The 14,674-nt window shown below is 48.9% G+C and overlaps 1 protein-coding gene across 7 annotated transcripts in view; it reads left to right on the top strand.

Annotated features, from left to right (window-relative positions):
- The window catches only part of ARHGAP32 (Rho GTPase activating protein 32), a 300,910-nt gene that overhangs the window by 127,391 nt on the left and 158,845 nt on the right, over positions 1–14,674 (top strand). For 5 of the 7 annotated variants that reach the window (XM_075327856.1, XM_075327859.1, XM_075327857.1 and 2 more), the window contains one exon: positions 9,133–9,220. In XM_075327856.1, the coding sequence (XP_075183971.1) occupies positions 9,133–9,220 (88 nt within the window). The remainder of the gene's footprint in view (positions 1–9,132; positions 9,221–14,674) is intronic. The other 2 variants (XM_075327861.1, XM_075327858.1) reach the window with 1 other exon arrangement.

Below are 14,674 nucleotides of genomic sequence, written 5' to 3'. Positions count from 1 at the left end.
AGCTATAGTGAGGCATCCACGTGGAAGGTGCAGAGCAGGAGCCATAGTCAGTGAGGCATCCATGTGGAAGACTCAGAGCATGAGCCACACTCAGGCAGGTCTCCGCGTGGAAGGCTCAGAGCAGGAGCCACGTTCAGGGAGGTCTCCATGTGGAAGGCGCAGAGCAGGAGTCACGTTCAGGGAGGCCTCCACGTGGAAGGTGCATAGCAGGAGCCATAGTCAGTGAGGCATCCACGTGGAAGGTGCAGAGCATGAGCCACAGTCAGTGAGGCCTCCACGTGGAAGGTGCAGAGCAGGAGCCACATTCAGGGAGGCCTCCATGTGGAAGGCGCAGAGCAGAAGCCACAGTCAGTGGGGCCTTCACGTGGAAGGCGCAGAGCAGGAGCCACATTCAGGGAGGCCTCCATGTGGAAGGCGCAGAGCAGGAGCCACAGTAAAGGAGGCCTCCATGTAGAAGGCGCAGAACAGGAGCCATATTCAGTGATGTCCCACGTGGAAGGTGCAGAGCAGGAGCTATAGTGAGGCATCCACTAGGAAGGTGCAGAGCAGGAGCCATAGTCAGTGAGGCATCCACGTGGAAGGTGCAGAGCATGAGCCACGCTCAGGGAGGTCTCCGCGTGGAAGGCTCAGAGCAGGAGCCACACTCGGGGAGGTCTCCACGTGGAAGGCTCAGAGCAGGAGCCACGTTCAGGGAGGCCTCCACGTGGAAGGCGCATAGCAGGAGCCACATTCAGGGAGGTCTCCACGTGGAAATTGCAGAACAGAGCCATGTTCAGGGAGGTCTCCACGTGGAAGGTGCAGAACAGAGCCACGTTCAGGGAGATCTCTACGTGGAAGGAGCAGAGCAGGAGCCACGTTCAGGGAGGTCTCCACTTGGAAGGAGCAGAGCAGGAGCCACGTTCAGGGAGGTCTCCATGTGGAAGGAGCAGAGCAGGAGACACGTAAGGGAGGTCTCCACGTGGAAGGTGCAGAGCAGGAGCCACGCTCAGGGAGGTCTCTACGTGGAAGGTGCAGAGCAGGAGCCACGCTCAGAGCAGGAGCCACATTCAGGGAGGTCTCCACGTGGAAGGCTCAGAGCAGGAGCCACGTTCAGGGAGGTCTCCACATGGATGGCGCAGAGCAGGAGCCACGTTCAGGGAGGCCTCCACGTGGAAGGTGCAGAACAGAGCCATGTTCAGGGAGGTCTCCACGTGGAAGAAGCAAAGCAGGAGCTACGTTCAGGGAGGTCTCCACTTGGAAGGAGCAGAGCATGAGCCACGTTTAGGGAGGTCCACCTGTGCTACCGTTTTTCCATGTATTTCTTAGTGGCAAAAGAAAACAGTAGCTTCAGAATAAATGATGTTTCTGCAGTCTTATTCACACAGTGCATGTTTGTCCCCTTGTGTTGTTTTTTTCCGTGCATCAGAAACGTGGGCATTGTACACGGTGGTTTCCTACCAATACGCCACGTTTTACATGCAGAAAAATATGCTGCAAAGAAACAGTGTGTGAATGTGACCTCGTGTGGCCATTAATCTGTGAATCTGCAGCAGGAATCCAAAGCCCAGACAAAATGATCACACGGCGACAAAAATGTGTTTTTGAGGTGCTAAGGATTTTTGACTGAATTTCGGGTATTTTGCAGGCGCTGAATTAAAAAATCCCATTACGTTTGCTGAATTGGTTCTAGTTTTTGAGATAATGATAATAATGCAGACTCTCAATGCAATGCGCTAATGTGTGATAAATGCAATAATGCAGACCCTCAATGCAATGTGCTTATGTGTGATAAATGCAATAATGCAGACCCTCAATGCAATGTGCTTATGTGTGATAAATGCAATAATGCAGACCCTCAATGCAATGTGCTTATGTGTGATAAATGCAATAATGCAGACCCTCAATGCAATGTGCTAATGTGTGATAAATGCAATAATGCAGACCCTCAATGCAATGTGCTTATGTGTGATAAATGCAATAATGCAGACCCTCAATGCAATGTGCTTATGTGTGATAAATGCAATAATGCAGACCCTCAATGCAATGCGCTAATGTGTGATAAATGCAATAATGCAGACCCTCAATGCAATGCGCTAATGTGTGATAAATGCAATAATGCAGACCCTCAATGCAATGTGCTTATGTGTGATAAATGCAATCGCTTTGCTCCGTCGTGTGACTCTGTACCAGCGTCTTAGGTAATGATTTTGGGCTATAAAAGTGACTCTGAAGCTGTGAATTTGCTGAGGAAAGTTGTCGGCTACAGGTAAAGTTTGTCACCCGGTCTTAGTTTATACTCAAAAAGAAAAATGATGACTTCATCCAGAAGATCCGGCATCGGACATCCGATCATTTACCGCAAAAGATCTTGCCAAGGATCGGTAAATGATCGGATGGCAAAAACCATCCTGTCCCTGCCCATGACAGCGCTGTGAAGTATTGGCTTGGCTGTGATTGGCCGCTCAAAAAAAAAAAAAGCAAAAGGGTTAAAGCAGTACATACTTACAGCGTCCCCACGGCTGCAGCGCTGCTTCCGGACCCGACAGTTATCTCTAATGAATATTCACTGCTTTCCCCAACCTCCGGCGTATCTGATTGGCTGCAGTCAGACCAAGCCCCCAGACACCGTCTGTTGATTGGTTGGAATCACAGGCATTGTCTCGGGGTCTATATCGTGGTAAAAAAATTAAAAAACAACTGGTGTAGGCCCCCCCTGTATTGATACCAGCACAGATAAAGCCGGCTACAGGCTGCAGCTTCCAGCCCTGCGCTTATCTTGGCTGTGTGTCAAAATAAGAGGCTTTTTGAATAAATTATTTAAAAAAAACAGTGTGCGGTCCTCCCTAATTTTGATACCTAGCCATGATAAAGCCCGACAGCTGGGGGCAGGTATTCTCAGCCTGGGGAGTCCTATAGTTATTAGGCCACCCCCCAGGCTAAGAATAGCAACCTGCAGCCGCCCAGGACTGTCGCATCCATTAGATGCGACAGTCCCAGCGCTTTATCCGCCTCTTCCCGATTGCCTGGTGCGGTGGCAGTCGGGGTAATACAAGAGGTTATTGGCAGCCCACAGCTGTCACTAAGCTCTAGATTAGCGATGGCTGGCATCTATGACACCCCGGTACTAATCTGTAAGTAAAAGTAAATAAACAATGGAAAAAGAAAAGAAAAAGAAACCCCTTCTATCACCACTTTATTAACCCCCAAAACACCCCTGCAGGTCCGATGTAATCCACACAAGGTCCCACGACAATTTCAGCTCTGCTGCATCTGAAATTATAGCGTGCAATTGTGGAACATGACTGAACGCTGTAACAGCAGGCAGAGAGTGAGCCGCGATCAGCGGTGACGTCACTCAGGTTAGTGATGGTCAAAGCTGGACGTTCACGTTTGACCGCAGGTATCCTCAGTGACGTCACAAGGTGAGTCGCGTTCATGCTGGTTGATCATGGGGGTTTCCTGCAGATCCATCGGCATAAACGTCACCGGGGCTCCCTGCACCTAGGCCTCGCAGGCTTACCGCGGGACCTTGCTGTAGGGAAGTCCGGTCTGTGAGGCGATCCGTAGTTCAGTAAGCCTGGGTCGTCATGGTGATGACCCTGGGTTACTCTGGCAGCGATTGGGCCCCTGTGATCCCTTTCCAGAGACCCGATCTGCCAGGGAGAGGTAAGAGATCCCTCTTCCTGCCTTCTGATCGCAGTGATCGCAGCATGCAGAGTGTTAAATTGCTGGGAGCGCCGCGAGCACCACTCCGGGCAGTGAGAGCTGAATCAGCTGTAACCTCAGCTGGAGACCTGGCGGCGAGCGTGGGGGTACAGCGCCTGAACCCCCGCAATTGCCACAACAAAAGAAAAGCATGAAATAGAGGCGGTGAAAAAACGCAAAAACGTATGAAAAAAAGCACATTTTTTCAGCAGCTTTGTTTCCTGCTGAGCCATGCTGTTATATGTACTGAGAAAATAAAAAGCTCTGTGTGCACAAAACCCAAAGGCTTCAACCGGTGTAAGAGCTCGTGGATTCTCCAGGTCTGCAATCAGCAAGACGACCTCTTCCACGTAGCGATGACGTTCCCAGACACCCGACCATCCACGGTCCGACTCTGCAGAGCCCGGGATCGCAGTGGATGTCCGGTGGGAGCAGTGGAAAGGAATTTGCCCTGTAGCGGGTAAGGCCTTTTTTAACCCCTTCATGACCATGGACATAGCTATACATCTTGGGAGGGAAGTGGATTCCGACCAAGGATGTATAGGCACGTCATGATGATCACGGGGGCACAAGAGCTGTGCCCGGCTTGATCGCTGCCAAAAATTTGGCTTGCCCGACAGCCGAGCCCCGGCGCACACAGCCAGATGCGATCCCTGTTCCGTCTCTGGCTGTTTAACCCCCTAAATACCGCGATTGATATCGCTCATGGTACGTAGGGGATTAGGAAAAGAATTGCGTTTCCAATCAGTGCCCCCGTGACGTGATCACAAGGGCCTGATCATCGCCATGGAGACCCGAGGAGGTCACCAGACTAGTGGAGGCCTCAGGGATCATGCCTGCAGCATAGTCACTGACGCTTCTGACAGTGCAGCTGCGATCAGAGCAGTAACATGTCTCATACAGGGACGAAGTAAAAACATAAAAAAATTCAATAGTTATATTTATGTAAAAAAATGAAAATACACGAAATAAGCAGACATTATCACACGCCTGTAAGAGCCCAAGCTATAAATCTGTCACACTACTGAGCTCCTTCAGTGAGCATCGAAAAAAAAAAAAACTTAGCCAAAACTGTGTCTTTTCATCATACAGCGGAGAAAAAGTGGAATAAAGCGCAATCAAAAAGTCATATGAATAAAAATCGCACCGCTGAAAACCTCTTGTCCCACAAAAAACAACCGCCATACAGCTCCCATCAGTGAAAAAAAAGTCATATCTCTCAGAATACAGCAATGCAAAAATTGTTGTGTTTTTTTTTCTATAAAATAGTTTTTCTGGTGTAAAAGCTGCAAAACATAGAAAACTATATAAATGTGTAATCGCGGTAATCACACTGACCGGAGATATAAAGCCGCCCAATCACTTATACCGCAAGGTGAATGGCGTAAAAAAATTAAATATATAAAGCCATTCTTCAACTGCTGTTGAATTGATGTATTCTGCCTCCCAAATATCGCAGTATGGCGCGGCTCACATTTATCCTGCGCTCTGTGCTGAGCGCTTACACCAGGGATTACATGAACATCTCTAAAAATCATGGTTCAGATAAATTTTGCAACGGAAATTTGACTGTATGCATTGCCGAGGATGTCACAATGATCTCCTGTCTGGCCTATGGTCCAGCGGTGTCCAGTGCGATCAGCAACAGAGGAAAAACAGAGTCCGGAGTATCTCTGCTGCCTCATTAGTGAATGGATCAGGCGGGGGTTTCACCTCAAGTATTACTCACAGCAAGTTGGGCTGCAGTGTGTACATCGCCCAGGCCAGAAGCTAATGCTCTACCAGGATACAGCTAAACCCCCACTAATGTGGAAGCGTCACAGGTGCAGATGAAGCAGATCACACACACACCTCCATGGAATGGAGGGGAGGCGAATGCTAGATGATAAAACTGCACACTGGTGACTTGCATAGAGCTCTGTTCACATGCAGATGGCACAGTCACAAACCCGCAGCCTATTAGGTGACGCCCTTCTATTAGATCAGGCGGGCTGCCAAGCCGTACCCCACTGTGTATCATGCACGGACAGACACTCTACAATGCAAGGCCCAACAGAAAGGGGCCTGGCTGTATCCTGTACAAACAAAAAAATATGAGGTTTTTGTTGGTATTTATGGCCATAAAACGTAAGCCTACACCATCGTCACGGGACCTCATGTCTGTAGGTCCCTACACTAAATATAAAAATAGCAACAAAAAGAGCTTTTGGCCTGGGCGATGTACACACTGCAGCCCAACTTGCTGTGAGTAATACTTGATTTTTGGAGGACATTGTCCTCTTTTTGTTGCTATTTTTATATTGGGTTTCACCTCAAGCATGAATTTTGGAGATGTAGCTGGAAACCCTGATGTAAGCGCTCAGTGTAAAGCACAAGATAAATGTGAACAGATCCAAAATATTCTGTACCAAAATTGCCTCCAAATAACTTTCAACCCACAAAAACAAGTCCTCATATAGGGGGCCTCCACGGTACTGGTAACACAAAGGCTCTGGAAACATGCTATTTCTCTAACCCCACTCCCCCCGCAAAAAAAAAAAAAATCCACAGTTAGCGTCCATATGTTTGGCATTGTTGTAGTGAGGAGGCCCGCTTAATTTATAGGGTGCAGGTCTCCAGAAACATGAGCTGGGCACTACAATGTACTGGCCACTACAATGTCTTATTTGCAATTTTTTAATTATACCACATTCACTGCGTTTGACTCCATGGGTGTTTTCCAGAAACTAATTTGTCACTACACCTGTAGATGAATTACCAGATGGGCATAATTTCCAAAATGGGGTCACTTGAGGGGGTTTCTTCTGTTCTGGCACTTAGGGACTTTACAAATCTGTGCACTAAAAGTCAAGTGGCGCTCCTTCCCTACCAAGTTCTGCAGTGTGGTCAAACAGTACAGTACAGTCACATGTGGGGTATTGCCACGTTTAGGATGAATTGTGTAACACATTATGGGGCCTTTTTTTTTACCTATTCCCCTTGTGAAAATTGGAAATTTGGGACTAAAACAACATTTTATTGGTAAAAATGTAATTATTTTTTTCTTCACACCCCAATAATATAATATTTAGTGACACACTTATAGGGTTAATATGATCACTGCACTACTGGAATAATTGATTGAGGGGTGCAGTATGTAAAATGGGGTCACTTGTGGGGGTTTCTGCTGTTCTGTCACCTCAGGGGCTCTGCCAATATGCCAATGTGACATGGCACCCGCAAACCATTCAAGCTAAATCTGAACTCCAATATGGCGTGCCTTCCCTTCTCAGCTTTACACTGTACCTCAGAAGTCGTTTTCCACCACATATGGGGTATCTGTGTACCCAGGAGAAATGGCACAATAAATTATATGCTCCGTTTTCTCCTTTATCCTTGTGAAAATTAAACATTTGGGGTCAAAGCAACATTTTTGTAGTGAAAATTTATTTTTTAATTTTCGTTATGCAATTCTGTGACGCCCCCCGGGGGTTCAAGGTGCAGAACAAACGCCTAGATATAGTCCCTGAGGGGTCACAACACAAACAATAAGGAGTATAAGGCGGAAAAATGTAACTTTTATTTCTCAGATTAAAATAAAATGAAAACGTCAGTAACAATTTCAGGTGCGTTCTACAAAGACTAGGAACGCAATCCGAGAAAAGCCGCTCTACGAGGGGTAAATGATGTGTCTCATAGTGTCCAGTGTCAGCGCCACAACGTGTGCGGGGAACACCGCAGTACTGCGGATTACTCCCCGGGGTGCGAGGTCACCACAAGGAGGAGCACTCTACAGGCGCTCAGTATGCCCCAATGGAGTAGAGACCTCGGGGCAGCCGGAGCGCCATAACCCATGGCATAGCAAGTCTTTGACCGCCCGTAGAGTGTGCGCCTCCTTCTGGTGACCTTGCACCCCGGGTAATAATAGCATGTACACAGTATTTTTGGATTTTGAGTTACATGTAACATATGTTTAACCCCTTTACGACAGCCTTATGTATTAAAACGGCGGCAGGAGAGGGTACTTATTCTGAGCCGCTGTTTTAAAACTGCAGCAAGAAAAAAGTAAATAGCGCCCTGCAGCGTCGGAAAATCGGGGCTGAGACCCTGGCGACCACATTTCGGCCCGTTTTTTCTGGTCCCCGGTCACGTGATCACCGGTATACACCAGAGAATCGCGATCATGTTTCAGAAAATGGGAGTGCCGGTAAAAAATTATTTATCTCTCACCTGGCATGATCAAACGTGTCAGAGGGAGATAAACGTCCTCCCTCGGTCCCCCGATGTGGCAAAGTGTCCCCCACACCTGGTCCACCTCCCCCTCGCAATCACCTAAAATGGCCAACGCATGTGTTGCGCGCCGGCTGCACGCGTCGTCCTCCTGATTTCTGCCCTATCTGACATGTCAGATTAGGCAGAATAGTCATCCCCAGGTCCAGCCAGGTCACACCCGGTCCCCTTGGTACCTCTCCTGCAGCGTCAATCCCCCACCACCTCTCTTTCTCCTTGTCGTCAGAAGAAATGTTGACCGCATGCGCAGAGCGGCTCTCAGCCGCCTCTGTACGCAGTGACACTGAACTTACTGCAGCTCACACTGCCGCGCTGTGGACCTGGGGAGTGTGAGTGCAGTATTCTCAGGTCACTGCAGCCACACTGCTCACATGGAGGGCCTGCTTTTCCAGAAAATGGTGGATACGTTTCCTGAGGGTGCCCTCCATATTCTGGAAGGTCCAGAGTCGTCATGGGACCTCCAGAATGGATTATGGCGGACCGGATATTTTTTTTCCTTTTTCAATAAATTGGTGAAAGAGGGAATGTGTTGGGGAGTGTTTTTTCAAATAATTTTTTTTTGTCTTTATTTTTTTATTACTGACCTGGGTTCGTAATGTCGGCTATCTGATAGACGCCGTGACATCAGTAACCCCAGGGCTTGATGCCAGGTGACATTACTCAGCTGGTATCAACCCTATATATTGCCCTGCTTGCCATTGCACCAGGGCAACAGGTGGAGCCAGGGCGAAGTGCAGGATTGGCGCATCTAATGGATGCTCCACCTCTGGGGCGGCTGCAGCCTGCTATTTTTAGACTGGGAGGGGCCAAATAACAATCAACCTTCCTTCCCTGAGAATACCAGACCACAGCTGTCTGCTTTACCTTGGCTGGCAATTCAATTTGGCTCTGAGTGATTTCCAATGTGTTTACTATTCAATATTCAAAAGTCCTATTATTCAGCACCAGAAACTGAATCTAAAACTGTTCACAGGTCATTGGCACCAACATCGCAGTGTCCCCGTGTTATTCCAGTGAAGACCCTCAGCAGGCGGTTGGCGCCCCCTGTTGGTGGCAAGTCATTGTTTACAAATTTCTGAAGTGCTGGTTTCCAGCGTCCGGAGCCGGTCACAATGTCTGATGATGTCACAATGTCTGAGGATGCGTCACTCACTCGCCCTTTTTCTTGTCTCCTCCAAGCAGAATATCCTTCACTAAAGGACACTTCCCCAAACTGGCCGAGTGCGCGCACTTCCACTACGAGAACGTGGACTTCGGCAGCATTCAGGTAACAGCCACCTCCATTCATTGCTATGTTTATTTACTGCATTGTCTCTATAAACACATGATTACATTGTCATCAGTGGGGATGATGGGAGTAGTGATACATTGTGTGATAGGAGATTAGATTGTGAGCTCCGGGGTCGGGGATGATGGGACCAGTGATACATTGTGTGATAGGAGATTAGATTGTGAGCTCCGGGGTCGGGGATGATGGGACCAGTGATACATTGTGTGATAGGAGATTAGATTGTGAGCTCCGGGGTCCGGGATGATGGGAGCAGTGATACATTGTGTGATAGGAGATTAGATTGTGAGCTCCGGGGTTGGGGATGATGGGAGCAGTGATACAGTGTGTGATAGGAGATTAGATTGTGAGCTCCGGGGTCGGGGATGATGGGAGCAGTGATACATTGTGTGATAGGAGATTAGATTGTGAGCTCCGGGGTCCGGGATGATGGGAGCAGTGATACATTGTGTGATAGGAGATTAGATTGTGAGCTCCGGGGTCGGGGATGATGGGAGCAGTGATACATTGTGTGATAGGAGATTAGATTGTGAGCTCCGGGGTCGGGGATGATGGGAGCAGTGATACATTGTGTGATAGGAGATTAGATTGTGAGCTCCGGGGTCGGGGATGATGGGAGCAGTGATACATTGTGTGATAGGAGATTAGATTGTGAGCTCCGGGGTCGGGGATGATGGGAGTAGTGATACATTGTGTGATAGGAGATTAGATTGTGAGCTCCGGGGTCGGGGATGATGGGAGCAGTGATACATTGTGTGATAGGAGATTAGATTGTGAGCTCCGGGGTCGGGGATGATGGGAGTAGTGATACATTGTGTGATAGGAGATTAGATTGTGAGCTCCGGGGTCCGGGATGATGGGAGCAGTGATACATTGTGTGATAGGAGATTAGATTGTGAGCTCCGGGGTCGGGGATGATGGGAGTAGTGATACATTGTGTGATAGATTAGATTGTGAGCTCCGGGGTCGGGGATGATGGGAGTAGTGATACATTGTGTGATAGGAGATTAGATTGTGAGCTCCGGGGTCGGGGATGATGGGAGCAGTGATACATTGTGTGATAGGAGATTAGATTGTGAGCTCCGGGGTCGGGGATGATGGGAGTAGTGATACATTGTGTGATAGGAGATTAGATTGTGAGCTCCGGGGTCCGGGATGATGGGAGCAGTGATACATTGTGTGATAGGAGATTAGATTGTGAGCTCCGGGGTCGGGGATGATGGGAGTAGTGATACATTGTGTGATAGATTAGATTGTGAGCTCCGGGGTCGGGGATGATGGGAGCAGTGATACATTGTGTGATAGGAGATTAGATTGTGAGCTCCGGGGTCGGGGATGATGGGAGCAGTGATACATTGTGTGATAGGAGATTAGATTGTGAGCTCCGGGGTCCGGGATGATGGGAGCAGTGATACATTGTGTGATAGGAGATTAGATTGTGAGCTCCGGGGTCGGGGATGATGGGAGTAGTGATACATTGTGTGATAGATTAGATTGTGAGCTCCGGGGTCGGGGATGATGGGAGCAGTGATACATTGTGTGATAGGAGATTAGATTGTGAGCTCCGGGGTCGGGGATGATGGGAGCAGTGATACATTGTGTGATAGATTAGATTGTGAGCTCCGGGGTCGGGGATGATGGGAGCAGTGATACATTGTGTAATAGATTAGATTGTGAGCTCCGGGGTCGGGGATGATGGGAGTAGTGATACATTGTGTGATAGATTAGATTGTGAGCTCCGGGGTCGGGGATGATGGGAGCAGTGATACATTGTGTAATAGATTAGATTGTGAGCTCCGGGGTCGGGGATGATGGGAGTAGTGATACATTGTGTGATAGGAGATTAGATTGTGAGCTCCGGGGTCGGGGATGATGGGAGCAGTGATACATTGTGTGATAGGAGATTAGATTGTGAGCTCCGGGGTCGGGGATGATGGGAGCAGTGATACATTGTGTAATAGATTAGATTGTGAGCTCCGGGGTCGGGGATGATGGGAGCAGTGATACATTGTGTGATAGATTAGATTGTGAGCTCCGGGGTCGGGGATGATGGGAGTAGTGATACATTGTGTGATAGGAGATTAGATTGTGAGCTCCGGGGTCGGGGATGATGGGAGCAGTGATACATTGTGTGATAGGAGATTAGATTGTGAGCTCCGGGGTCGGGGATGATGGGAGCAGTGATACATTGTGTGATAGGAGATTAGATTGTGAGCTCCGGGGTCGGGGATGATGGGAGTAGTGATACATTGTGTAATAGATTAGATTGTGAGCTCCGGGGTCGGGGATGATGGGAGCAGTGATACATTGTGTGATAGGAGATTAGATTGTGAGCTCCGGGGTCGGGGATGATGGGAGTAGTGATACATTGTGTGATAGATTAGATTGTGAGCTCCGGGGTCGGGGATGATGGGAGCAGTGATACATTGTGTGATAGGAGATTAGATTGTGAGCTCCGGGGTCGGGGATGATGGGAGCAGTGATACATTGTGTGATAGGAGATTAGATTGTGAGCTCCGGGGTCGGGGATGATGGGAGTAGTGATACATTGTGTGATAGGAGATTAGATTGTGAGCTCCGGGGTCGGGGATGATGGGAGCAGTGATACATTGTGTGATAGGAGATTAGATTGTGAGCTCCGGGGTCGGGGATGATGGGAGCAGTGATACATTGTGTGATAGGAGATTACATTGTGAGCTCCGGGGTCGGGGATGATGGGAGCAGTGATACATTGTGTGATAGGAGATTAGATTGTGAGCTCCGGGGTCGGGGATGATGGGAGCAGTGATACATTGTGTGATAGGAGATTAGATTGTGAGCTCCGGGGTCGGGGATGATGGGAGTAGTGATACATTGTGTGATAGGAGATTAGATTGTGAGCTCCGGGGTCGGGGATGATGGGAGTAGTGATACATTGTGTGATAGGAGATTAGATTGTGAGCTCCGGGGTCGGGGATGATGGGAGCAGTGATACATTGTGTGATAGAGATTAGATTGTGAGCTCCGGGGTCGGGGATGATGGGAGCAGTGATACATTGTGTGATAGGAGATTAGATTGTGAGCTCCGGGGTCGGGGATGATGGGAGCAGTGATACATTGTGTGATAGGAGATTAGATTGTGAGCTCCGGGGTCGGGGATGATGGGAGCAGTGATACATTGTGTGATAGGAGATTAGATTGTGAGCTCCGGGGTCGGGGATGATGGGAGCAGTGATACATTGTGTAATAGATTAGATTGTGAGCTCCGGGGTCGGGGATGATGGGAGCAGTGATACATTGTGTGATAGATTAGATTGTGAGCTCCGGGGTCGGGGATGATGGGAGTAGTGATACATTGTGTGATAGGAGATTAGATTGTGAGCTCCGGGGTCGGGGATGATGGGAGCAGTGATACATTGTGTGATAGGAGATTAGATTGTGAGCTCCGGGGTCGGGGATGATGGGAGCAGTGATACATTGTGTGATAGGAGATTAGATTGTGAGCTCCGGGGTCGGGGATGATGGGAGTAGTGATACATTGTGTAATAGATTAGATTGTGAGCTCCGGGGTCGGGGATGATGGGAGCAGTGATACATTGTGTGATAGGAGATTAGATTGTGAGCTCCGGGGTCGGGGATGATGGGAGTAGTGATACATTGTGTGATAGATTAGATTGTGAGCTCCGGGGTCGGGGATGATGGGAGCAGTGATACATTGTGTGATAGGAGATTAGATTGTGAGCTCCGGGGTCGGGGATGATGGGAGCAGTGATACATTGTGTGATAGGAGATTAGATTGTGAGCTCCGGGGTCGGGGATGATGGGAGTAGTGATACATTGTGTGATAGGAGATTAGATTGTGAGCTCCGGGGTCGGGGATGATGGGAGCAGTGATACATTGTGTGATAGGAGATTAGATTGTGAGCTCCGGGGTCGGGGATGATGGGAGCAGTGATACATTGTGTGATAGGAGATTACATTGTGAGCTCCGGGGTCGGGGATGATGGGAGCAGTGATACATTGTGTGATAGGAGATTAGATTGTGAGCTCCGGGGTCGGGGATGATGGGAGCAGTGATACATTGTGTGATAGGAGATTAGATTGTGAGCTCCGGGGTCGGGGATGATGGGAGTAGTGATACATTGTGTGATAGGAGATTAGATTGTGAGCTCCGGGGTCGGGGATGATGGGAGTAGTGATACATTGTGTGATAGGAGATTAGATTGTGAGCTCCGGGGTCGGGGATGATGGGAGCAGTGATACATTGTGTGATAGAGATTAGATTGTGAGCTCCGGGGTCGGGGATGATGGGAGCAGTGATACATTGTGTGATAGGAGATTAGATTGTGAGCTCCGGGGTCGGGGATGATGAGAGCAGTGATACATTGTGTGATAGGAGATTAGATTGTGAGCTCCGGGGTCGGGGATGATGGGAGCAGTGATACATTGTGTGATAGGAGATTAGATTGTGAGCTCCGGGGTCGGGGATGATGGGAGTAGTGATACATTGTGTGATAGGAGATTAGATTGTGAGCTCCGGGGTCGGGGATGATGGGAGCAGTGATACATTGTGTGATAGGAGATTAGATTGTGAGCTCCGGGGTCGGGGATGATGGGAGTAGTGATACATTGTGTGATAGGAGATTAGATTGTGAGCTCCGGGGTCGGGGATGATGGGAGTAGTGATACATTGTGTGAAAGAGATTAGATTGTGAGCTCCGGGGTCGGGGATGATGGGAGTAGTGATACATTGTGTGATAGGAGATTAGATTGTGAGCTCCGGGGTCGGGGATGATGGGAGCAGTGATACATTGTGTGATAGGAGATTAGATTGTGAGCTCCGGGGTCGGGGATGATGGGAGCAGTGATACATTGTGTGATAGGAGATTAGATTGTGAGCTCCGGGGTCGGGGATGATGGGAGCAGTGATACATTGTGTGATAGGAGATTAGATTGTGAGCTCCGGGGTCGGGGATGATGGGAGTAGTGATACATTGTGTGATAGGAGATTAGATTGTGAGCTCCGGGGTCGGGGATGATGGGAGCAGTGATACATTGTGTGATAGATTAGATTGTGAGCTCCGGGGTCGGGGATGATGGGAGCAGTGATACATTGTGTGATAGGAGATTAGATTGTGAGCTCCGGGGTCGGGGATGATGGGAGCAGTGATACATTGTGTGATAGATTAGATTGTGAGCTCCGGGGTCGGGGATGATGGGACCAGTGATACATTGTGTCATAGGAGATTAGATTGTGAGCTCCGGGGTCGGGGATGATGGGAGCAGTGATACATTGTGTGATAGGAGATTAGATTGTGAGCTCCGGGGTCGGGGATGATGGGAGCAGTGATACATTGTGTGATAGGAGATTAGATTGTGAGCTCCGGGGTCTGGGATGATGGGAGTAGTGATACATTGTGTGATAGGAGATTAGATTGTGAGCTCCGGGGTCTG

This window comes from Anomaloglossus baeobatrachus, chromosome 11 (genome assembly GCF_048569485.1).
Source record: "Anomaloglossus baeobatrachus isolate aAnoBae1 chromosome 11, aAnoBae1.hap1, whole genome shotgun sequence".
Taxonomy (NCBI): domain Eukaryota; kingdom Metazoa; phylum Chordata; class Amphibia; order Anura; family Aromobatidae; genus Anomaloglossus; species Anomaloglossus baeobatrachus.
The sequence above is the reverse complement of the archived record's forward strand: the minus strand, read 5'-3'. Positions and strand labels throughout refer to the sequence as shown.